Source organism: Rhipicephalus microplus, chromosome 4, assembly GCF_043290135.1.
Source record: "Rhipicephalus microplus isolate Deutch F79 chromosome 4, USDA_Rmic, whole genome shotgun sequence".
NCBI classification, from domain to species: domain Eukaryota; kingdom Metazoa; phylum Arthropoda; class Arachnida; order Ixodida; family Ixodidae; genus Rhipicephalus; species Rhipicephalus microplus.
In genome coordinates this window covers 126535704-126558806 of record NC_134703.1, presented here as the reverse complement: position 1 = coordinate 126558806, position 23103 = coordinate 126535704, and the positions used below count along the sequence as shown (strand labels likewise).

Here is a 23103-nt window from a genome sequence, read left to right as displayed (position 1 = left end):
AGTGTAGGTACCAAATGGAGACGAGGCTACGAGCAATACAACCTTCTTTTATACAAAAATCGTTACCATTGTGTGAAAATTTTAAAAGTACGAGATAGGAAAATGCATAAACTGGTCAACGAGACACTCGTCAGATTTGCTATCCTACGCAGGGAGAAGGGTAAAGCGAAACAAATGAAATAACGAAAAAAAGAAATGACTCGTGAAATTGACAAAGCTAGTACAGGTACAGACTCGTTTATGGCTACACACAATGGGATGATATAGCGAACAGCCTTCTGCAAAATTGATACGACACGAAGAGTGGTGTCGAGACGTCCGCGGTACGGCGACACCGCTGGTGGCAACACGGCCACAGCCCCTTGTTCTTCCAAAAGGCAGGAGGAGGACTCATTTGGCGCCGATTCCATTTGTCTCCTCGCCCTTATGGCAGCGTCGGCAGCGTCGGCAGTCGTCAGCAGTGCTAGCGCCCTGCCAGCGGAGCCCGGGACTTCCCACCCTCCCCGACGACGCCTGTGTAGCCTTCTCGCTTCCCCAGCAGCTACAAATATAGTCCCATTCATACCCTCGCCCACTCCTTCTCCCTGCGCGTGTCTGCCTTTCCCGAACATTTCACGTCAGGCTTCACGTCATGTTCGCTAAAAAGTCCCATTTTTAATCCTCTTAGCTCCGAGCGCCGCCAACGTATGCCCCGGCCCGAACGAATATATATGCCCGTGTGTGTATGTCTGCCTATCAGGCACGACTGGCCTCGTTATCTTTGGCGAACATTTTCGGAATTTCTTTTATTATTGTTTTCCCTGCCCTTCCCGGATTGAGTTGTTTTTTTTCTTCTTCTCGAAAAACCAAGCAGCAGCGCCTGTGAGGGAGCGCCGAGGAATATGCGTGCCAGCCTGAATTCTCTCGTTCTAGTTTTGTTCTTTTTTTTTTCCCTCTTCACCACGTTTTCCAATACTCTCAGCGCGTCTCTGTTTTGACTCTTTTTCAGCGTTTCGGTGTCTCTCTCTCTTTGCTAGCGCGATACGGCCACTTCTCTTTGCCCTTCGCCGATGCCTCGGTTCCTTCGACGTCGTCGTCTCCACGCGTAAGATCTTTTAATGCGTCGTCTCGAGGCTTCTTCTGCTCGGTGAACATCTGTTTGCCTTCGGCTTGCACCACCGGGAGAGATGTTCGGTAAAGGAGGGAGTCTTTTTTTTTTTTCCTTATGCTCAGGAGATTTCTGTCACGCGAATGCAAATATTTTCACCTTATCTCCTATCCCGAGGCGTGTCAAAAAGACGGTAATGAAGTGTCCCTCTCACCCCCCCCCCCCCCCCGCCAACTTCACCACCCGCCGTTCTTCGCCTGGCTTCCCAGACAGCTTTCTCATTTGCTTACCTCTCTTGCTTTTTCGAGGCGGTCTCGAAACAAAAAAAAAATGTTTGCACCGGTGGTACTCGCTTCTTTGTTTTATACGCTTACCCCTACTTTTGCTAACTTCGCCTTTTCATCGCTCTTTATTTCGTTCTCTACGACGTAGGCGATACAAGCCTGTCGCTGTCGGCACCCGCCTTCATAACAAATTCCCCTACTCCAGCGCGTCTCGCGCCCGCCAGGAATGCGTGTACGAGCGAGCGTGTAAGGCGTAAATCGAAGTGCGATGTCGCTACTCCTCTGTTGCTTGCGAGCTCTTGCAAATCAGTTTTCGCGTACGTCGCGAAACGAGCGCGTCACGTTTGCAAGCACTAATTTATGTACGCATATGTCACCGCCGTGAGTGTCGGTGCGCTCTTAATATTTCTTTATAATAAAAGTCACCTTCCGTTGCCATCGGCACTCTTTTTTCGTCCCATGCCTTCGTCACATATTAGGTTTCGTCAGAATCTCCACTTTATATACGTGGTCGGTTCGTCACAGTAGGAAAATATCAGGTGATGACATGTGACAGGACCGCCATCCTTTTACGAAGAATTCCATCAATGGGATTACAGCCATGCGCGCTAGGGAGAACGCCTTCCTACTCCCTTTCAATCATCTATAGTCAGCGCCAACTGGTCCGACAACTTTGCTCGGTCAGACCTGCCCCGTCATTGTATAACGCGCAGGATTAAGGTCATGGAAATATCAGATAATCATTGCAGCTAAGGACCTCTACTATAGTACACCGAGAAAATTGTGCTTCTCGCTTTCACCCCCAACACGCGGTTACCAAACCTAGATTTTAATCTTTGCATCAACTGAAAAGCTTGTTTTTCTCGCGGACTCTTCCCGGAGAAAAGAGGGGAGGGGTTCCGGTGAACCTATGCTTTACCCAACGAACAATCTTTCGCGCACCTGGCGATAAGGACATCACTTTTAATCCTGGTTACGAATAAGAAGAAAGTCTGCAGCTACTTGGCACGGTGCTCCGAAATGGATGGCGAACAAAATACCGCGACAGGCTTTCGTCAGGCTCAGAGAGCCATGAGCCAAATGTCGCATGTAACGTCTGCCGTGCGCGAAGACACGGGGTTGGTACGCGAAAAGACGAAAGCCGCAGTGATACCGAAGCGGAGGCTGGCCTGACAGCGGACAAGAACGGCGTAGGCGAGACAGCATTCTTTGCGAAAGAAGAAACGGTTGATTGACGCGAGCCGAAGAAAGCGAGAACATAAAGAAACAAAAAGAATCACACGGAGAGAGAGACAAGCAGGAGGAAAGGACACGCGTAGCAAAACGCGATCTCTAAATAGACAGTCGCCGACGCTTGTCAGAATTATTCCACGCCGATCACTTAGCAGGTTCGAGTTTGCTTTTGCAACACAGGATACGGGCTTCTTGGAAGACGAACTCGGCTGCAAGCTGTCGCTTCGCGAAAGGTCACAGTCTCTTCTTGTGGTGCACAGGAGGTTAACACGACAGCGCACTCTCTGTTGAAGCGTGCCATAAGGAACCGTTCGCCAAACGTTTCGAAATATGTACCTTGTTTTGCTAACACGAAGTCGTGTACCATCGTGTCACTACGATATGCGAAGAGAAGCAGAACCAGGAATGACATGGGTATGCGTTAAAAACAAAACGTTGCTGATCCCTTTTTCTAAGGATTGGTATAACACGAAAGTAAAACGTGTCTTCACAGAGCTAGTTGAGCGCTCATTGTGCATTGTTTCGCCACACTGACGAAGGAAGGAATGCTACAGCAACAAATTGCAAAGTCACGCTAAGGACTGCAAGCAACTCGAAACTTGCAGCGCGCACCTCAAGTGGAAAGCACGCACGAATGAGCACACGCAGGCTGAGCGCGCACTAACTGTCCCAGCTCGACACTTAAAGCACGCCTTTCAAAGAAAGACGCAAAATGAATGCACAACTATGCACGGAACAAGCGCGAACAACGGTCGCAATCGTTACTTCTTCGCGTGTGAGCAGCGTGCTCCTTTCGTAAACAGTGCAGCGGCAGCGTGCGGAGTGACCTTCGTGTTCTGAAGCACGAATCTGATAAGCGCGCGCGCAAGAGAAACCATGCTACAACGCTACAGTCATGCTCCGTGGATGCGGCGTTCATCTAAACGCGAGAGGCACGGAGGAAAAAGGCGACGACCTTCAGAGTGCGTCCAACGCTATCTCGATCGTCCCGCCATCTCGCTGCTGATGACGAAAACGCACTAAAGGCTCAAAGCTCTGAGGATCGCCGTACGGTATATGGTGCATATAAATTGCTTGCCATAAGCGCTCTCAACAACGTACGTTTCGTGGTCTAGTGGTTAGCGCCACGGGCTGCAGAGCGAGAGGTCGCTAGCTCGACGCCCCGCGACTGAGCTCCTCCTTCTGGATTTTGTTTGTCATTTGTTAGTGTGTATTTTACAACGTCATATCCGTCCCGGAAATACGTCAGTGGAGCCCTGGCGGGCCCCGGTATAACACATTTTCGTGTTAAAAAAAGCTGGCTAACTGGCGTTTCGGATCCTTTGCTGCAATAGAAACAATAGACAAAAAAAAGTACCTACCAAGGTCGTCTAGTGGGTAAGGCGCTCGGCTGCCCGTCCGCTGGTCTCGGGATCGAATCCCGGTAGTGGCGGCCTGCATTTTCAATGGAGGCGAAAGTGCTTGAGGTCCGTGTGTTTAAATTTATGCGCATGTTAAAGAACCGCAGGTGGCCGAAATTTCTGGAGCGGACCTCTACTACATATCTCATAATGATATCGTGATTTTGGAACGTTAAAACCCAACAATCACTATTATTATTATTACAATGCACAAGAAGTACGCGTATGCGTGGATGCATGCGAATCATGCCACGTGATTAAACATTCCTGTGATGCTAAAGTACATAGGTAGAAATAGCGTTAGCATAGTATTCAGTGACTAAGCCATGCTCGTGTACGTTGCTGCTCCATCTAGTGTATTTTTTACGCAGCGCGAAAAAGTGCGAGCTTGGAATATCCTGGATAACGTTTTCATAGTCATGTCTGTAGTAGGTGACAGCATTCAGCTTGCTCAACTTAAATATTTCCCATGTTCTTGCTCTACAAATTTACCCACGTGTGGTTGGAAGATCTTTGAGCAAATCCCAAAATCTAGCTTCTCTTCAACTAAATACCAATGCGCGCACGCACGCATGAAACAACTTATTGTTCGGTCAGCACTGCTCCACCATTCCGGATTGGTCAAAGTAGTTACTGCACTTTAAGAGCAATCAGATGACCTCAAGTAATTTTACAATATGTGGGATTGCCTTCTGGCAGTTTGTACACTATTGAGCTCGAAGTGGCAATTGAAACTTAAACTTTGCACGATTTACTTCATTGTTCTCCTCGCGTTTACGCAGAGATGATGTGATAGCAAGGTATATTTTCGGAGTTGCGAATATGAGGACTTTTTGTGGGAAGTGTGTATAAGTAGTTCATGAAGTAATATTCCCGTAAGCCGATACACCACTTTCCCGGCGTCCTCGCCCCTCTCCCTTTATATATATCTGGCTCAAACAAAAGTTCGCTGCCTTAAACAAAGATAGTTTTGAGTAACTGTACTAATGTGCCAGCTCTAACTACACCGCCATTCACGCGATCCCTGTACGATCACGCGTATTTAGATTCGTCTATATTAAACACAGTGCATGTTACCCTATAAAGCTGACGTTGAGAGTATCATTTCGTGAGGCGTGCTTACTCAAAAAGAATGAGTTCGCAGGATGTCTCATTGGGGGTATGGGAAGAAGGACAAAAAAAAGGACCGTGTGAAAAAGCTTAATTAGCATTGAAAGTCAAATAGTGCACCTTACGTCGTGCAATGTTCTTGATGCGGTTTGCCTCCTGCGTGTTTATGCTTCGCTGATAGATCCAACTACTCTAATAACAAAATCAGATTTCTACTTTCAATGTATGATTGCACAATATTCTCGTAACGTTTACTGAAAAGCACCATGTTTACAAATGGATGGTAAGTATACATATAAATATGCGTCAAGTTATTCAGGTCTATACTGGCTATACCGCGATGTGTAACCATGAATACGAATGCGACTATAGGAAGCATCACATTCCCATTCTCCATGATGGTCTAGTAGTTCAAAATGCGCGACCACTGAACCGAAGGTCGCGGGCTCGAATACCAGCCGCGGTGGACGCATATTCCATGGAGCTGAAATTGCCCGAGGCACGCGCACTCAGATTTGGGTGCATGTTGAAGAAGCCCAGGTGGCCAACATTTCCGGCACCTTCTAGGGCTGCGTCCGTCATTATTATATAGTGGACGTTAAACCCCAACAAGTATTATTATTATTAATATTATTATTATTATTATTATTATTATTATTATTATTATTATCATTATTATTATTATTATTCGGCAACGCTGTGACGCAAACGTGCACGTAGAATAGTTTGTCCTGTGAACAGCATTCGGCAATACAAAAGCCGTCGTCATGACTCCACTCCCGCGTCAAGAGCCGCTCGATCTCTCCGTTCATTAAAGTAGACGCTTTTCCTTGTGGCACACAGCCAGAAGGCGCGCCCCTGCCATGGCATGTTTCGAAGTGAACCATTTCACGTAAGAGGAATACAACTTCACGGCTAGGCTCCGTCTATAAGGCTTCTTTCCTGTGACCTTGCTCGAGACCGCTGCTGTCGTCCCACGAAGGGTGTGTGTTCACGTGATCTCGCTACCGCTTTCCTTCCTCCAGAAAATAACGTTAGCCATTGGTTAATGCAGAAGCAAATTAAACTCTTAGTGAACACAACTACTCTTTGAAGCCTTCCTTATCGCGCACTTCGATTTCTGGCCAACACGAGGTCGCGCCCGATAAGTAAGCGCAGCGAATGAGAACGACAAGCGGCGTGACGCGAGATCCTTTTCTTCAAGTTCATATACCAGCCGCTGTCGCTTATCTATTTTCTTTCTTCCCGCTGACAACGCGTCTGGGGATCAACAGAGCTTCTTTGTAGAAAAAGCGACAGACAGTCAGAGGGATCCAAGTCGCTATTCAAAGAAAAGTATAGGAGTTTAAAACACTGGTACCTAGAAGGGAGAAAGACAAAGCGAAAGAAAGACAGTGTGGAAATCGAAAAAGCGCAAGAAACTAAGGATACTAAAGAAGCAGAAGAAGAACAAAGATGATGTCCAGCCTCCGAGCTCGCGAGGCTTCATGCCACTGCTAGTGCCGCTGCGGTGGAGTGACAGCGCGGCTGACGCGTTCTCGTCCGCAATGGGAGGGCCGGGCGACTGGCCTGCGAACCGGGCAACGAAGTCGTGCGTTGGTCTGCAGGCCCGAAAAGTGCCGGTGTCCGCGATGGCACCGACGACGGGCGCAGACGTCGTCGACGGGGAACGAAGGCCTGACGCGATCGGACGAGCACACATACAGACGCGAACGCACTCACGCACGTAGTGTGGCGGCCAATTCGTTGGGAGAGGAGAAAAGTGCGGGGCCGGCTGCCAGATCGCACAGTGTCTGACCCAAAAGCGTGCAGTGTGGCGGCTATTGCAGCCATAGTACTTGCAGCCACAGTATTGCAGCCATAGCACTTACAGCCATAGTACAGCCATAGTACGACCACCCTCCCTGAGTCCGAATTCAGGGAGGTGGTCGTATAGTGTCATCACCATTTGCTGATAGCGGCGATCTATTCTTAGGTCAACTCGAGTTTAATAACGCTGCTGAGTTCTTGGCGCGTGTTCTATGTGTTCATAATAACAGCCTTTTTTTTTTAAATATTTATCCTGCATCTTTTTTCTTACTTGTTTTTCTCTCTAATACCTCCTCTCCTTTACACCAAGTGCAGGGTTGCAAATCAGGGACGTGCCTAGTTAAGCTCCCTGCCTTTCCCTACTTCGTTTTTTGCTCTGGATGCGCTGGCTGATTGTCGCAGGCAAGTGTGCCAATCACGAATCGATTGAACGGCTGCTAAGGCATACCTGATAATGCCTTCGGTACTTACGACTACAACCAAGAACAAGACCTAGCCCAGCGCGACGGCGGCCACCACTATCCGCAAATCGCGGACGCTCGTATAACGTGTCGACAGATGCGTGATCTTACGGCGGGAATCGACTGAACGTGGCAGCTTCGCAGTTTGTGTAAACGCTGCACGGATATTTTTTTCTCCCCCCGGTCAGACGCAGGAAAGGGCGCGCAGACTCTGTCCTTGCGGGCCCCGGGTGCAGCGGCGCATCCGAGGAGCCGGAGGAGACCCGGGGCCCGGCTGACTTTGATGGAGATGGATGGAACCGGGCGCGCGGCTGTCAGGGCCGAGGCTCGCGCACCGCGAGGCGCTGACACTGCCAGCACCGCCTGTGTCGCGTGACTCTGACACGGAAATCTGAGGCGCCGTCGCAGATCCCTCGGCGTGCCCCGCCACCCGGAAACAGGTAGAAGGAGCGGACCCTTTCCTCCGGGGCGCGCGAAAAGACGCATGCGCGGTTACGCGTGGTTACGCGCCGATGTAAACGCGCCCGCCGGTCGACGGCAGCGACCCCCGCGCGGTGACCGCCCGAGTGCGTCCTGAGCTTGGCGGGCGAATGAACTGTGTCGGTTAACGTCGTCGAAAGATGTGCACCCTTTCTGGGGGGGGGGGGGGGGGGTCGCATACCTCCCCGATAAGCGGTGAAAAAAAAATGCATATGCACTCGATGAGATGTTGCTTCCAACGTGTGTGAGCGTCGCACACTATGAAAGTTATGATTCAATGGAGGACGAAGCATTCATCGCAGCGATATAATGCTTATTCGGTCGTGTTACACTTCTATGACAACTTCTGTTTAGCAAAACTGAGATGAAAAAATGTCGCTGTATCTCATAATAGAGAACATAATAACGACGGTGTTGAACTGTAAAATGAAAATCATTGTTCTATACCAGAAATCATCTTTTTCAATGGTTTGTTCTGCCCGAACAGACATATGGCTCACTGGGCTCATGTTTAACAATTAGTAAAGTTTAGCTGGTTAGTCATGCACACTAGTTGCAAGCGCTTTAGGCGCGAATCAGACGAAGACAATTTAGACAGGACGAGCGATAAGTGCCAACTCATTTTATTCGTTGGCGAGCACAAGCATATTATAAACAATCACACCATCGGGACGTGTTCAGCAGAACATCAACGCTATCAGCAGAACATCAAAAGCTCGGACATACCCACAATCTCCATTTTTTTCTAAGACAGCTTCTGTGAGAGTATAATGAAGCCACTCTTTATACCTATACATTGACCAAACGACCTTAGAAAAATAAAACGTCTTTACTTAGTAATGAAATACATGGATTGCTCGTATATTTAGAGCCTTGTTGCGTGGTATAGAAGGCGCAAATGACGTCTATTTATATACTCTCAACTCTTAGCGATAAATATTGTAACATAAAAATTTAAGTAGCAACCAACAGCTACATGGGTGGCCTAGTGACTTTCATAGCCGTTACGCATATAAGTATGGTGCTGTCTTCTCTTCTCATTAAATCATAGAACATCTTCTTTATCCCAACTGAGCGGCAAGGCGTACACGAAACCGGTGACACATTCGGTAAACCTTCGTTGATGATATGTGGGGTTTAACGTCCCAAAATCACCATATGATTATGAGAGACGCCGTAGTGGAGGGCTCCGGAAATTTTGACCATTTGGAGTTCTTTAACGTGCACCCAAATCTGAGCACACGTGTATACAGCATTTTCGCCTCTATCGAAAATGCAGCCGCCGCAGCCGGGATTCCATCCCGCGACATGCGGGTTAGCAGCCGAGTATCTTAGCCACTAGACCACCACAGCGGGGCTATTGGGTAAACCTTGCCTGGTGCTTCGTCCTAACTATAGTATTCAAATAAAAAACGATCCGTTCTATACTCAAAAACAAATAAATAGCGTCAATTAATTATTTTTTCCCAGTAGTATAACGCAAGTGAAATGATGTGAGGGTTGATTTATTGATTGATTGATTGATTGATTGATCAAGACAACTCCGGGGCTGCGAGAAACGCCGTAATCAAAAGATCTGGGTTTCTGTTGATTTCCTCCAAGTTCGTTTATGTGCACGCAAAATCTAAGTATGCTGACGTTTCTTTTATTGACCTTACCCTCGGAAAGAGAAAAAAAAGGAAGGAAGGAACGGGACGGAAAGGAAAGGCAGGGATGATAACCAGTGTAAGAGGACTGGTATGCTACCCTACTCACGAGAAAGGAATGGTGGAGTTTTAAAGATGTAGAAATAGAGATAGGAGAAAGCGTGAACATAAAGTCGCACTTTGCAGGTACCATAGCACAGTAAGCTTATAATCGCTGCTGCAAGTCTGTTGCCTTCAGGAAGTTGAGCACCGCCTTCATCGCCTTCACCCATGATTTCCTCTCAGGTCGTCATTCCAGCATTGTTACTGCCGTCATCGGTCTCTGATCTATGCCAGCTAGAGCAGCTGCTAGAGATGTCCTCTGTGTATTGTAGCGAGGACAGTGGCAGAACAGAAAGGAAAGCCACTTACGCTAATTTGGTAGGTGGCAAATGTCACTATCGTTGTTTATTTTATGTTTCCGATTTCCAATCTATACAAGCAATTTTTCTATCTCCGCGTCTGCTTTCCTTCCTTCCTTTAATGAGGGGCCGCAAACGATGACTGGTGACTCATTAGCCTCACCGTCTGTTTTTATTTCTTTTTCTGTGAAGGATATCTCGAAGTACGATATGTTTCACGCAATTGTACCGAAATCAGCTCCAGATGTTCAGCACTGAACATACGAAGCAGGTTTGTGATGTTTGTTACTATATACTTGAAAGGCTGCGTAAGTCGCCTAATCGCTGTAATGAACGGGTTTGAGAGGTGAAAAAAAAATTGAATTTATGTAGACTGAACAAAAAAAAAACGAGAAAACACATCAGGTCTTCTCAATATACCAAATAGACGCACAAAATAAAGCGTACAAAACATAAACAAACAAACAAACTAGCCGATGTCGCTAGACGCCTCGCGTCCAACAGGGTGATGCCACGCTTAAGCTCAGGGCCTGTCACTCCCACGTATAATCTGCGCCGCCGTGACGCCCTTTCCTTGTTTCGTTTTCACCCGACGTCGTCCTTCCAGAAATGTTAAATACAGCAACACTTCGAGACGGTGGTGGTTCACGTTTTCGGAAACCGCCACTGAGTCAAGTCGACGCGGCGACACTTTGGTCCTTACTCTTTCTTTCTGCCTGTTTGCGCATCTCGTGTTGTCGTCGGGTTGAGTTGCGAGCTGACAAGGCAACAGTGGAGCGAAGAAAAAGACAGATCCCGGACAGCTGCAACGCCTCGCCCCGGTTGACGTGAAGCAGCACCTTCTCTCGCTTTAATTAGCTTGTTGTGTCGTCATAAGCGGGAACCTGGTCGTCTTGAAACGGAAGACACGAGTCTTGTGTTCCGAGAGCTGTCAGGTTGAGAAGTTGAAACAGCGATACTAGGTTTTTTCGAAATGTAAACAGTTTTCTTTTTGTAAGAGCTACCCATCTCTGTGTTTTACGAGCACGTGTTTAAAGTGCCTTTGTTCATTGCTTGTTCTGTCACATGAAATTGAATGGCCCCGTTCGGCTACTGCACTTTAAACCAGCAGTCGTAAAAAAAAAAAACTCAAGATCAAGTTCATTCATTCATTCATTCATTCATTCATTCATTCATTCATTCATTCATTCGTTCGTTCGTTCGTTCATTCAGTTTCTTGTTTTCCCTTCAGTGTCGTAATATACACCATGCACCGTTTCTGTTATTGTATGTTTTTTCCACAGTTATTGTATCTACGTGGCGAAGCACGCTTTAAAGGACAAAAATGAGGTATGTTCAGTCGGGGTTGGCACGAAACCGCAATCCGACATGTGTGCCTGAGACGTGGCGCGTTAAATAATATCGCTAATGCTTATGCTACAGACATTATATAACTTGTTTGTTTGAAACACAAAGATTTCGTAGTGCGAAGCAATGTATGAAGGTCAAATCAAACCTTGGAAAGTTGCTGCGCACTAAACAAAACAATGCAGGAAAACGACTATTGACCAAGTTCAGGCGCTTTATTTTTGCAACAAAATAAACAACCTGTGGCTGTTGAGCATCCTACCATAATGTGCCACAGAATCGCCCAGTATTCCCGTTTGTTAAATTTCAGAATCCTCAAAATTATATGCTAAGCACCCACCCTTCCCGAAGTGCCATCATCAGTCGAAATATTCACCCCATTGCGACCGCTACGGAAATACGCTATTCGCAAGATGCCTTCATACACAGTGTTCGTAAGGTTTCAGCACACCGCCCGCTCTCCCACTTCCTGGAGTATTTAAAACTCGCAAGTATGTACGTACACTTTCGCATACAAACACGCGCACAAACATCCACATAAGGCGCTTGAACGTCACCTGCCCGAATATTTCTCCCGGTGGCCCAGGTACCATGCATGGTCTCGTGGCAATCACACATGTTGCAAGAGACATTGGTATAGGAAGGAGAAGGAGTTTGTACAGACATAGATAATTAGTCAATGTGTGCTGGCTGTGATGAATTGCATGAACAGTTAGACCGACAAAATTCTATACAATTTTCGTCCTGCGAGAAACGTGCATTCAATAAAATGTGCCGTGATGCGTCTATTTCGAGAAATGTCGGGAAAGTCCGACAACACGGATTGTCGCAGACGTCCCACACGATTAAAATTCGTTTAAAGACAGACCATGCGTCGACAGTGCTAGAAACTGGGAGTGTGACTTAGAAGTGTGGCAGCTTGGGCTAGTTGGTATGGCATGACGACAGTTATAGCGCGAGAACGAAACGACGACACAGAGGAGGCAAGCGAGTAGCCTTGTGTAGGCCTTACAGTCTTATGGGAGCGGTGGTCGCGAGTGCGCCGATCGGAGGCGGAAGAGGAGGACGACGACTGCGGGTGTGCTCGTGGCACGCGGCAGCCGCTGGCAGCGGGAACCACTCGATTCTCGGCCGATCCCCACAGAGGGTATGCGCCACGATCAATAGGTGAACAACAACAACAACAACAACAACAACATTGCGACCACGCTTCAGCGCAGTAAAAGCTTCACCTTATAAATGAAATTGGCTACACTGCTGCCAGGAATATCGCGACGAAATTGAAAAGCCGCTACTTTGAAAGCCTTTACTACCGTATGCTCATGGGATGTTGATGGGACTTTGCGTGAAATATCACTACTTTACATATCTAGCGCATGCACACACATACGCAATTCATTGTCGCTTATACTGTCGAAGAAGGCTTGTTTGCAGTTCTGATTCGCTGTAGCTCATGCGCCGCTCAACAAAATTTGTGCGTTCATTTGGGTAAACGGCGTGTTCGGTGAATTAGAGTTCAAGTAAAGATAAAAGGGGAAACAGTGATCGTAGATAAAATACATTGACAGTCGTTGCTCAGAAACTGAAGAGGACATCCTGACGTTAAGCACGAATTCGCGAGTTTGATTGCTGCCCGCGGAAGTGAAATTCGAAAGCGGGCGAAACACATAAACGCTCACGTGCTTCCGGACATCACCGTGATTGGCCCTCGTGACGCCAGTGTTGTTGTGTAACGTTAACTTTCGCAAATCAATCAATAATCCAATCTGTTCTCGTGCTATACATGCTCACGTAGCGAATCAGTTTATGCATCTGGTCACGCTGTTACGAAGTCATGCCTTTTTCGAACAGAGGCGCGCGGCACCGCGCCCGGCTTGGGTCAAAGTCTCGCGCCCGCCAGAAAGTGTCGGTACCTCTCCGCTTCCCCGAACCGCCGTGAATCCCGCGCGAAGAAAGTCAATTTCACGGCGCTGACTCAGACGTGTCATGCCTAGTGCAGAGCCCTGCTTCGCCTATTTTCCAACACGTCCTCCGATCCCTTCTGGCTCTCCTTTCTCCGGGACTTCCATTTCGCTCCCGGCGATCTCGCTCCTTTCGACGACGGTTACACCACGTGACGTGACAGCCCTAGACGCCCTAAAGCTACAGGAAAAGAGGGGGCCGCCCCGGCCATGCGCATTTTTGTTCCGTCCCGCATTCTTTGCTTTCGCCTCCCTTCCCGCCGCCGTTGCTGCTGCAGTTAGAACAGAAGGCTCGGCGGAACGCCGCAGTAGCAGCGAAACGGCTGGAGCAAAAGGCGAGCCAACTGCCACGGCAGCAACTCGGAGGCCGCCCGCCACGCGACCGGCTAACTCTCGGACGGCGCGCGTATCTGACTGGGTACTAGAAATCGTTACTTTCATTATGGACCGAAGTCAGTCGGCCGTGAGCGCGGTCGGAGTCAGAACCCGGGGGCCTCCTCCTTGCCTCGAGGTCGCGGCCTGCTGCTGCTGCTGCTTCCATTCCCCACGCTTTTCGTCTGCTTCATCTTCTTCGTCTTGTGCTTCTTTGATTTGGCGCGCGCACCCGAAGCTCTGACTGGCAGGCCTTCTTCTCCCGCTGACGTCGAAGTTGGAAGAACAAGAAGAAGGACGGGCCGCCTATCGCCGCTGAAGTAAGGGGGGTGGTGGCCCCGACGCGTGCTACGCTCGAAACAAAAGGCGAGGGGTCGAAAAGACAGAGAAACCAGCAGGCAGCGCTCGGGGCAGCGCGTGCGCGCACGCTGAAAAGAAGGGAAGAAGGCATTTAATTTGCTTTCGATCCAAGAAAAAAGAAGGGGGGGGGGGGTGGCCGCCTTCGGCAATGACGGCGAAGTGCGGCCCCACTGAGACGGCGGCTTCAAACTACCGAGACGCGTTAGCAGGTTCACGCTCCACGAAACTTGCAACCCCCTCTCCCCCTTTTTTCCTGTGCTTCGCTCCCCACAGCACTCTGCTTCCTTTTTGTTCTTTTCTTCAATTACTTCATTTCCTTTACGCGTCTCTACCAAGTGTATATGTGTGCGCTTGTGCCTCTCTGTCTATATCAAACCTTTAGATTTTTTTTATTTATATCTTGAGCTCGCCCGAAACCTTTTATTCCGCACTCTGCTCTTTCGAAGCTGTCGCTCGCCGTTTCCCTTCTTATTCTTGAAGGCCCTCCCGGTACAAGGGCGCGGACACGGCTTCCCGATGCTTACGCCCACCGATCATTGGGTTGCGATCCCTGAAGAACACAGTGCTTCCTTTTCCTCGCGCGTCCGCACGCCGTCAAGCGCGTCTCGTCTTTCCCGCCGCTTACGAAATAATAACAAAAAAGTATTTGCGATGAAGCGGACGAAGAAAGCGAGTGCGCCCGGCAAGGATGAGTCCAGAACCCGTTGAAAAAGGTCTGTCACCGGTTTTTTTTTTTCTTTCGTGTTTCATCATTTCACTGCCTCTTTTCACGCGACTGTGTACATCTTGATGCGCGTTAACTTTTCGTTTTATTCGGTGAAATCGGCGTGAAATATGGCACGTCGTGCGTGAAAAAGTGAGAATTAGCGCTGCAGATCGAGAAGCACCAACTGTATGCGAACGCTTTTAATGGTAGCGAAGTAACTCGATGGCGCAAAACTGTTCAAAAAGGAAACAAAACAGAGATGAACTGCTTAAGACAAAATTAATGTCGAGTGGCTGATTACTCGACGCGCCGGCACGTGGGGGGGGTGGGGGTGGGGGGGGGCAGTTGTCGCTCGTGCAAGAACGGGTCTGGGGTGCCGTGGGTCGGATGCAATACGCAGGAGGAAATCGCCGCTGGAGCGTCAGAAACCCCGAAGAGAAAACATAAATGTGTGTAACGCGAAAACGAGGGCGTTCACGTGGACGACGAGAAAGCATTGTCATCGAAATTGCTTGATTTTCTCCATGAACTTCGAAGCTTTCTACTAAGTGGAATGGTGACGAACCGTGAAAAAAAAAACAATAACAAAATAATAAAGGAGATATATCAACTGGGGTGCAAAGCTTAAATGGTGGCACCGGAGTGAAAGTTTAAGAAATCGGTCCCACGTAATGAGCAAGAACAAGGGAATGTGCGAAGATATTAGTGAAAAGCTTATACGAAAAGAAACGAAGAAGAAAAAAAAAAGAGAAGGGAATTAACGACTTCGGAGGAACGAAGTGGATTCGGGGTGGAGGATTCGAGAGACAAATTGCAAGAAACTCGCGAACATAAATGAAAGCTTTTCTCCCCTTTGTGGCGTTGTTTGTTTTTTTTTTTTCACCACCTTTTTGATACGGTCCTCGCCCAACCGGCCAGTTGTTCAAGAAGTAGTGAGTATGTGTAAAGAGGGGCCGCGAATCATCCTTCGGGAGAAAGCGTGCATAAGCGATAAATTCGACGACTCACTAGATACTTCCCGAATCTTCCTCATGGCGCAAAAATAAGTGTTGTAATAAAAACGATAATTAGCTGGACTCGGCCATCCTGAAAATGAAAGCTCGGCCGGGCGTGTGCACCCGGATCTTTGAGCAATTGGCTTAGAAGAGTAGAGTCCAATAATCCTTGAAGATTGAAGACGAAATACAACGTAGAAGAAGTCGAAGAAGGGAAAAAAAAACAACTAAGAAACGACTTTTACAGTGACGAAAAAAAAAAGAAGGAGCTAAGCTTAAAAATAAAAGTAAATAGAGGGAAGGAATAAAGGAAAGTGAAGCTGACTCGTGGATAAATGAGAAAAGCAAAACGGTGTCATGGTTGTTTCGCTACTCTGTCAGTAATTTTAGATAGGAAAGAAAAAAAGAGCTGAAAGAAGCGATGGAGTTAGTCGTCGGAGTCGTTCGTTTGTTTGGCCCACACGTCTCTCTTTCTCTCTCTTTCTCTCATGAGTGTGTCTTGCTCAACAGTGTCGGTGGCGAGCTCGCGACTTGCTTTATATCTCGTCAGATTTCGACACGCTCTTTCAGCGCTCGCAGTTCGTCTTTTTTTTTTTTTCCTCGACTGCTTAAATTCTCCATTCCCCCTCTCTACCCTTCAGGGATAAGTGGAGGGAGAGGAGGGAGATCGGGAGACGGACCACGGTCCTCTTCGCGCGCCGCGTTACGAGAAGCAGAGCGAGCTGAGCAACGCTTCGTTTTTTTTTTGTTTTTTTTACACACGTTGTGTGCGCACGCGCATTTGAAATAAGTCAGATACGCCGATCCGGTGTGGACGCACACACAGAGATGGCTGCTCGCGTCCGCTACATCGACGTTCTACAGTTCGCCCTCTTAATTTTCAACCCCCATTTTGTTCCTTTTCCTCTTTAACTCTCCTCCCGTTCGCACTCTCCTATAGCTTTTTTTTTTTTAACTCTCCTGTCGACTCGGGAGGATCGTTACGTCGTTAGGAAACTCAGCGTCGTGTGAATGCAAATAGGGCTTAGCGCTGGCTGAAAAAAGAGAGAGAGCCAGCGAGAGGCCTTCGAACGTTGACTGGCCCTGGTTTTCAGTTGGCGCTGTGGTTGTTGGAAGTACTGTATCCTTTTTTTACCTTCTTCGCTCTCTCCCGCGGTCTCTATCTCCCTTATAACTTTTTGCTTCCGCTCTATCACTCTCGCTCCTACATTCCCGAGCGCACAAACAAGCAGCGTAGAAGCAGCAGCAGAAAGCAGCTCTCAGTCGCTTCATTCTTTTTCAAGGCGTATTTGAGAAAGCCCAGTAGAAAAAGCTACATCCAGAGAGTATTTGTGCGTGCATCAGGAATTCGCGCGCCTAAAAGCGCTCCGTGCATAATTTGCCCTGCGCAGGTCTAGATCTGTGCTGTCTTTTTTCTCTTTTCTCCCGATCTTCTCGATACTACCTTCCCGTTTACTTTCTTGTTTTTCCCTCGGAACCGTTGCTCTCCCGATTAAAGAGAAAGCAAAGTAGAAAACGAATTTTACCGCGGCCTCTTTCGATATCTCTGTTAACTTTTTAAACACATCCAGAGCACCCTCAGCGTTGGCCTATGGGGAATGAGCTCCGCGCGCATGGGACCAGGTGCGCTTTCGGCCTTTCCGTCCTTCCCCATGAAAGTTTTCCCGCCACTCTTTTTTAGCCTTATTTTTCTATCAAGGCTGTGGCTACGCTGCTAGCACCGGGAATAGGGACGCCAAGCGACACCAGCTGGATCGGAGATCGCTTGCCGTCCGTGGCTCAGAGCGCTTGCTGCCGCGGTTCGGGAACCGATTTTTTTCTTCGAATGTTTTTTCGCCTTTTTTTTTATAAATGCAAGTAGCACCGTTTTTTTTTAAACTCAGAAGTCCCGAGTTTTCTGCATGTCCGATTTAACCACGCGTTAATTTTTCACCCCAGGATTTTTAAAGGGATTCGTATACCAATGCTGCAAAATAAAAAAGGGAGAAACTAGGAAGGGAAGGCGATGGGAAGGTAAAAACTGTGGAGCAGCTGTTGCTGAGCTGTATCATGTTCGTTGTAGGTGGCGTTATTCATTATTTTAAAGATGAAACAAAACTTTCCGGGAGAAACGATGTAGTGCGCAGCAAACTGAAAGCTAGATCTATAGAGAAAGAGAAAGAGAGGAAGATAAAAATGGAATAAATGCAAGGAGATTTACAGAAACGAGAGTGCAGACAGCAGAGTGCCCCGTAAAAGCACAAAGTCAAAGCACCCTAGGTTAAGCTGTTCAAAGAGCGGACGTGTAATCTTTATCACTTTTTCCTGGAAATCGCACGATCCCTTTCCGCTTCCGTGCCTTCGAAGCTTGCGTGAAACTCTGTCCGATTGTTTTCCGACGAAACTGCTGTGGTCAGATTTGTATGCGTGTACACATGCGCAGCCAACGGCGGCCCACGAGCGCCACCCGGCATCGCCCTTATATTTACCACTGTTTGTAGAATGTGTTGCGTCTATACTACTTGTTTGCTGCAGATTAAAAGAAATGATGAAAAATGCTTAATGGCGTTTTCCGCGTTACCACTCCGCGATTAGACATTTTCACCGGTAAGCTTTCAATTGCACCAAAGAAAACAGGTATCGTTGCGTCCGCTTTACCTGGGAATCAGCTTGTTAAGACGTAAGATGAAAAGCGCGCAAAGTGCAAGCTGTGCCCTCACTTCGTATTTGCGAAGGAGTGAAAGCGAGGCTTGAGCATAGTGAAGACAAGGAGGACTGTTCTCTGCGTGAAATTTAGCGGGGCCTTCAGGCTTTGATTTAGCCATTGCGAAGGAGACAACAACTGCGAGGAGAGACACGTATATAAAAAATATCCATTCGTAATTACGATGCAGTGAAATAGAATCATTACGGGTCTTGCTACTTCGTTAAGCACAAACGGCAATGATTAGGCAAGCAAGGTTTCCAAAGAAGACTCCAGCAGACGTAATTAGGTTGGGCGGTTTATACATTTCGGATGGTGACGTAGTGGCCACCGAGAAGGTTCTTAATACGTGAGACAAACCGACGAATTGTGACGAATTGCGTGCATAAGTGAAATTAAGTACATGCGTATGTGAAAGTGCGTAAGCGAAAGTGCATAACAAGACACGCAGAATTAATAAAAGATGCGAAATTTAATGAACCAGTGAACGAGTACTTTTTCTGCACGTTTTTCATACATAGCTGAGTACACATTCACGCGTTTTGCAATCTAGTCGCTTTAGAGAAGCGCGCAACGAACCGCTGTAATTGTTTTCCTCGTACATCAGAGAAACCACTTTCTATAGCACACTCCAAGCATTACAGATAACTTTCCCTAATATTGTATAGCTACATTAAAATTATCATATACAAGTGCCTAATGTAATGTATTCTGACTATACATAAAGCTGGCATTGCAGAAGTGTGAGTAATTTCTTGTTAGGTTTATTTATTTATGGCGTTTTTGTTCTTTACTTTGTTTTTGCTTTGTAAACAATCTCCTCTACAATTACCCTCAATTACACTAATACACATAACAAAGTGAATTAATCGATGATAGCAACAGTTTTCTCAGCAACCACGCCGTTTGTTGAGGCGCTGTATGTGCTTATTACATGTCTTCTTGTCACTCGATGAACGAAATACCAAGCCGGCTGATCTCGCGAGACACCACGGTCATCACTACGCTCAAAATGGGATTGCATATTTTAGTGTAATCTTAGCGTTGTTAGCGCAGACAAATTACTCGTGATTCCTTGTCCATTAGCTTATATAAACTTTGTCTTATTTCTCCGTTACACTCGAAAAGATGTGGCAAACTTACATATGTTCTTTTTTTTCTTACGCAGAAAACGGAGAAAACGGAATGCCGCGACGTCTGCGGACCGCCTACACCAACACGCAACTTCTGGAGTTGGAAAAGGAGTTCCACTTCAACAAGTACCTGTGTCGGCCTCGGCGGATCGAGATCGCCGCGTCGCTCGACCTCACCGAGCGTCAAGTCAAGGTGTGGTTCCAGAACCGGAGGATGAAGCACAAGCGGCAGACGATGATGAGCAAGCAGGACGACAAGGGCAACGGCTGCGACGGCACCTCCGAGGGCGAGGCGCCCGACGGCGATCAGCGGCTGCCGCAGGTGGCTCCGGTCGCCAGCCCGTCGCAGGGCGTCGAGGAGGCTGGCCGAGACCCCGGCTGCTGCCCGCCGGTGGCGAGGGCGGCCACGTCTTCGCCGTCGGGATCCGAGCCGGACTCAGACTCCAAGGGTCACCTGCACCCGGCGCTCGGACTGGCGTCGCCGGCCCGCTCGGACAAAACCCCGACGCCCGGCAAGGAGAGCGGCTTCGGCGGCGAGCGGCCCAGCCCGCTGGGTCGTGCCGCCAGCCCCGCCGCCCGCGCCGCCGCCGCCGCCGCCGCAGCCAAGGCGGCTGCTGCCGCTGCCCTGTGTGCCCTGGACGCGGCCAGCCCTTCGGCCGCCACTTATCCTTGTCCAAGCGCGCGTGTGGCTTCTTCTCCGAAGTGCCAGTTGTCGGCGCAGCTGTACGGGAACCACTATGGTCAGCAACAGGAACGCGCCGCGCCGGCTGCCATTGCCGCCGCGCAGCAACCCTACAGCAGCGCCTCGGCGCCCCAGCACCGCGTCGGCAGCCAGCCCGGCGCGTATTGCGCGGCCGCCTACCGCTCGCCACCGGCCGCCAGCCCCGCCGTCGGACCGCAGCCGGGGGCCAGCAATGGCTACGTGGCCGTGCTGCCCCACGGCTACAAGGCGGCCGGACCCATGTACTACCACCACCAGGGTGGTGCATCGGTGCAAGCATGTGGCTACGCACCCACAACCGCCGCCACCGCAGCTGCCACGCACGCCAACATGATCGGCGCCTCCATGGACGCCCACCAGCAGATGCACCATGCACCGAGTCAGCAGCCATCGCCGCAGCAACACCAGCCGCATCATCCGCACCAGCCACAGCAGCAGCAGCACCAACAACACCACCAGCCATGTCAGACTCAGCACCAGGCGGCCCAAACGCAGCCCAACGTTCAGCAGCCAACACATCAGCAGTCCCAGGAGCAAAGGCCGTACATGTACGGAATGGAAGGCATGAATCAAGCGACAGCGTCAACCCAGGGTTACGTGGGCGAGTACAGGGGCGCTGGCCAGGAGTACGGGCGCGTCGGCTATGGTGCCGCGCCGTACAACAGCGAGGCCGAGAGCATCGAGGAAGGGCAGTACAACGGGCCCAGTGACGGCAGCGGCTACCCCTACGGCTACCGCACGTCAGAGTGCTACCCGACCGATGAGGCGAGTAACATGGTGGCTTCGCCGAGCGGTGACACCGGCATGTACTACGACATAACCTGCAACGGCAGTTCCTCGAACCCCGCCACTAGCCGAACACCAGAGTACGCGCCTCCCACGGGCAAGCAGCAACAGCAACAACCGCAGCAGCCGTACCAGCAGGCACCTGGAAACTACTACGAGATGCAAAACGGCACTGCATCGAACGCGGCGACCAGCTACAACCCGTCGCCCGAACACTACAACGGCCAGAGCTCGTCGGACACCGACCTCAACTTCAACAGTTTCTACTACGGTGATTCCAATGGCTACTCGGGACCGGGATCGTGCGGCTCCAACGAGTTCAGTTTCCTGACGAACATTGCCAACGAGTACGCGGCGCCCGAGTACTATCAGCTGAGCTGACTGCAAGACAATGAGTGAAGCGAAACATTGCTAGCGTGAGCTTGCGCGCTCCGTTTCTCAGAATGTATAAATAATAACCAGGGTTGTTGGGGGGAACGATCTTACGACCATAATGGCACAGCGACCAGTGCATGCGAAAAGGTGCGTGACTCCGACATGGCGAACTCCTGTCTTTGATGATGCCGGAGCCAGACAAGATTGCGCGCTGCGGGTCGCCGGCTACACATACACTTGACTTTGCTACCAGAGAGAAAAGAAAAAAAAGTTCATCTTGTCTGAGAAGCAATTTCTTGAGCTGTGACGAATGGTATGCGAGAAGTATGGTAATAAGCACATTGCTCCAGCACACGTTGTATCTAGACCAGTATATATACGTCTGTGCCGGGAGTGACTATGTCCGGCTTCACAAAAGGATACGTGTTCCCAGCGATCGTGAAATGACGCGGTTAAGCACGCTTGCCTATGAGCAGGAGAGAGAGGTCCATTCAGCAACCCCAACCTTCCGGCATTTTCGTTTCGCCCTGCAACGAGTGCAATAATGCGGCTGGTCGTAAACATTGCCATGCGAACAGAAAACCCACGCACAAAAGAGCCATGTTGACACGTAAGAAAAAGAAGTCTGCTGTGATTTTTTTTTAAATGTCTTTGTTTGTAAAGGTGTACATATAACATGAAGAGGCGCTGTGCAATCTTCACGACAACGCGAAGCTCATATTCACGCACAGGCTGGCTCTCGGCAATGTGTTACCTATACAGTGAATCCCTAACTCACTCCAGCACTTCCTTTTTTCCAAGCTTTCAGAGTGATGAAGCTTTCCCTTGAGCTTTAGTGTAGAGAGGAACCAAAAGCACGTACTCGAAAGTACGTGGTCGCCGATGAAAGAGGAAAAAAATACTGTAAACGACAATTTTTTCATCAGTCGCTCGGTATTATTGTTCCTGCTCACTTTAGTTTTCTTTTTTCTTTTGCCTGCCACCCCGCTCTTTCTGCGTCTCCAGAGTATCGCGATTCGTTCTTATGTATAGCGTGTATTGTATAAAGCATTGTTGTCTATCGTGTCCAAACTATGTGTTGAAGAAAGTTAGGTTGTACATATTGTTACGAAAAGTGGCACCGCCGTCGTAAAAAAAAAATCTGTGTTTTCCAGTCTTTCTGACAACAGGTGTTGTTTCACCGCAGGATGTGGCACAATAATACGAAGACGTAAGGAATCACTGTATGCTAACTAAACATGTTTGTGTACCTTTTAAGGCTGCACGAGAGAACAAAAAATAAGTCGTAAGCAATCGTACCGAACAACTGATTTCTTCTCGTCGTGTTCGACTCTCACAAGACTTGCTTGAACATAACGCTGTATACGCTTCGAGTGAACGTTTCTTCTCCCGATGTTCCAAGACACGAATAAATGCTGTCTCCCCGATGAATCTGGTGCATTTGAAAGTGTGTATGAGATGCGGATGTTCACTGGATCACAATTAAAACCTCCTCGTACGACGAACATCCCGGTCTATGTGTCCACTGTCTATTTTATGCGTTTATCTATAGTCAAATGGAAAGAAACATGAAGCATGTTGTCCAGGCTCATCTCGTGACATTGAAAATAGTTGTTGGACCTATACCCATAATGTGTGCTTCCTATATCTCATCCCGGAGCTTTTGAAGTAAGTATTGATGATGTAACAGTATAATAAACTTAAATAATTTTATTTTCAATATTTAGCTTAGTCGTTGAAATAACCTTCCCCG

The 23103-nt window shown here is 48.7% G+C and overlaps 1 protein-coding gene and 1 long non-coding RNA gene across 6 annotated transcripts in view; one reads left to right on the top strand and one right to left on the bottom strand.

Annotated features, from left to right (window-relative positions):
- Window positions 1-22855, top strand: part of pb (homeobox proposcipedia) — a 91441-nt gene extending 68586 nt beyond the window's left edge. For both annotated transcript variants that reach the window (XM_037424005.2, XM_075893638.1), the window contains one exon: window positions 19504-22855. In XM_037424005.2, the coding sequence (XP_037279902.2) occupies window positions 19504-21356 (1853 nt within the window). In that variant the 3' untranslated portion in view covers window positions 21357-22855. The remainder of the gene's footprint in view (window positions 1-19503) is intronic.
- Window positions 1-23103, bottom strand: part of LOC142814598 (uncharacterized) — a 496656-nt gene that overhangs the window by 53250 nt on the left and 420303 nt on the right. For 2 of the 4 annotated variants that reach the window (XR_012894961.1, XR_012894959.1), the window contains exon 5: window positions 3966-4038. The exons of the other annotated variants lie outside the window; for them this stretch is intronic. This is a non-coding gene — a long non-coding RNA (uncharacterized LOC142814598). The remainder of the gene's footprint in view (window positions 1-3965; window positions 4039-23103) is intronic. 4 annotated transcript variants of the gene reach the window in all.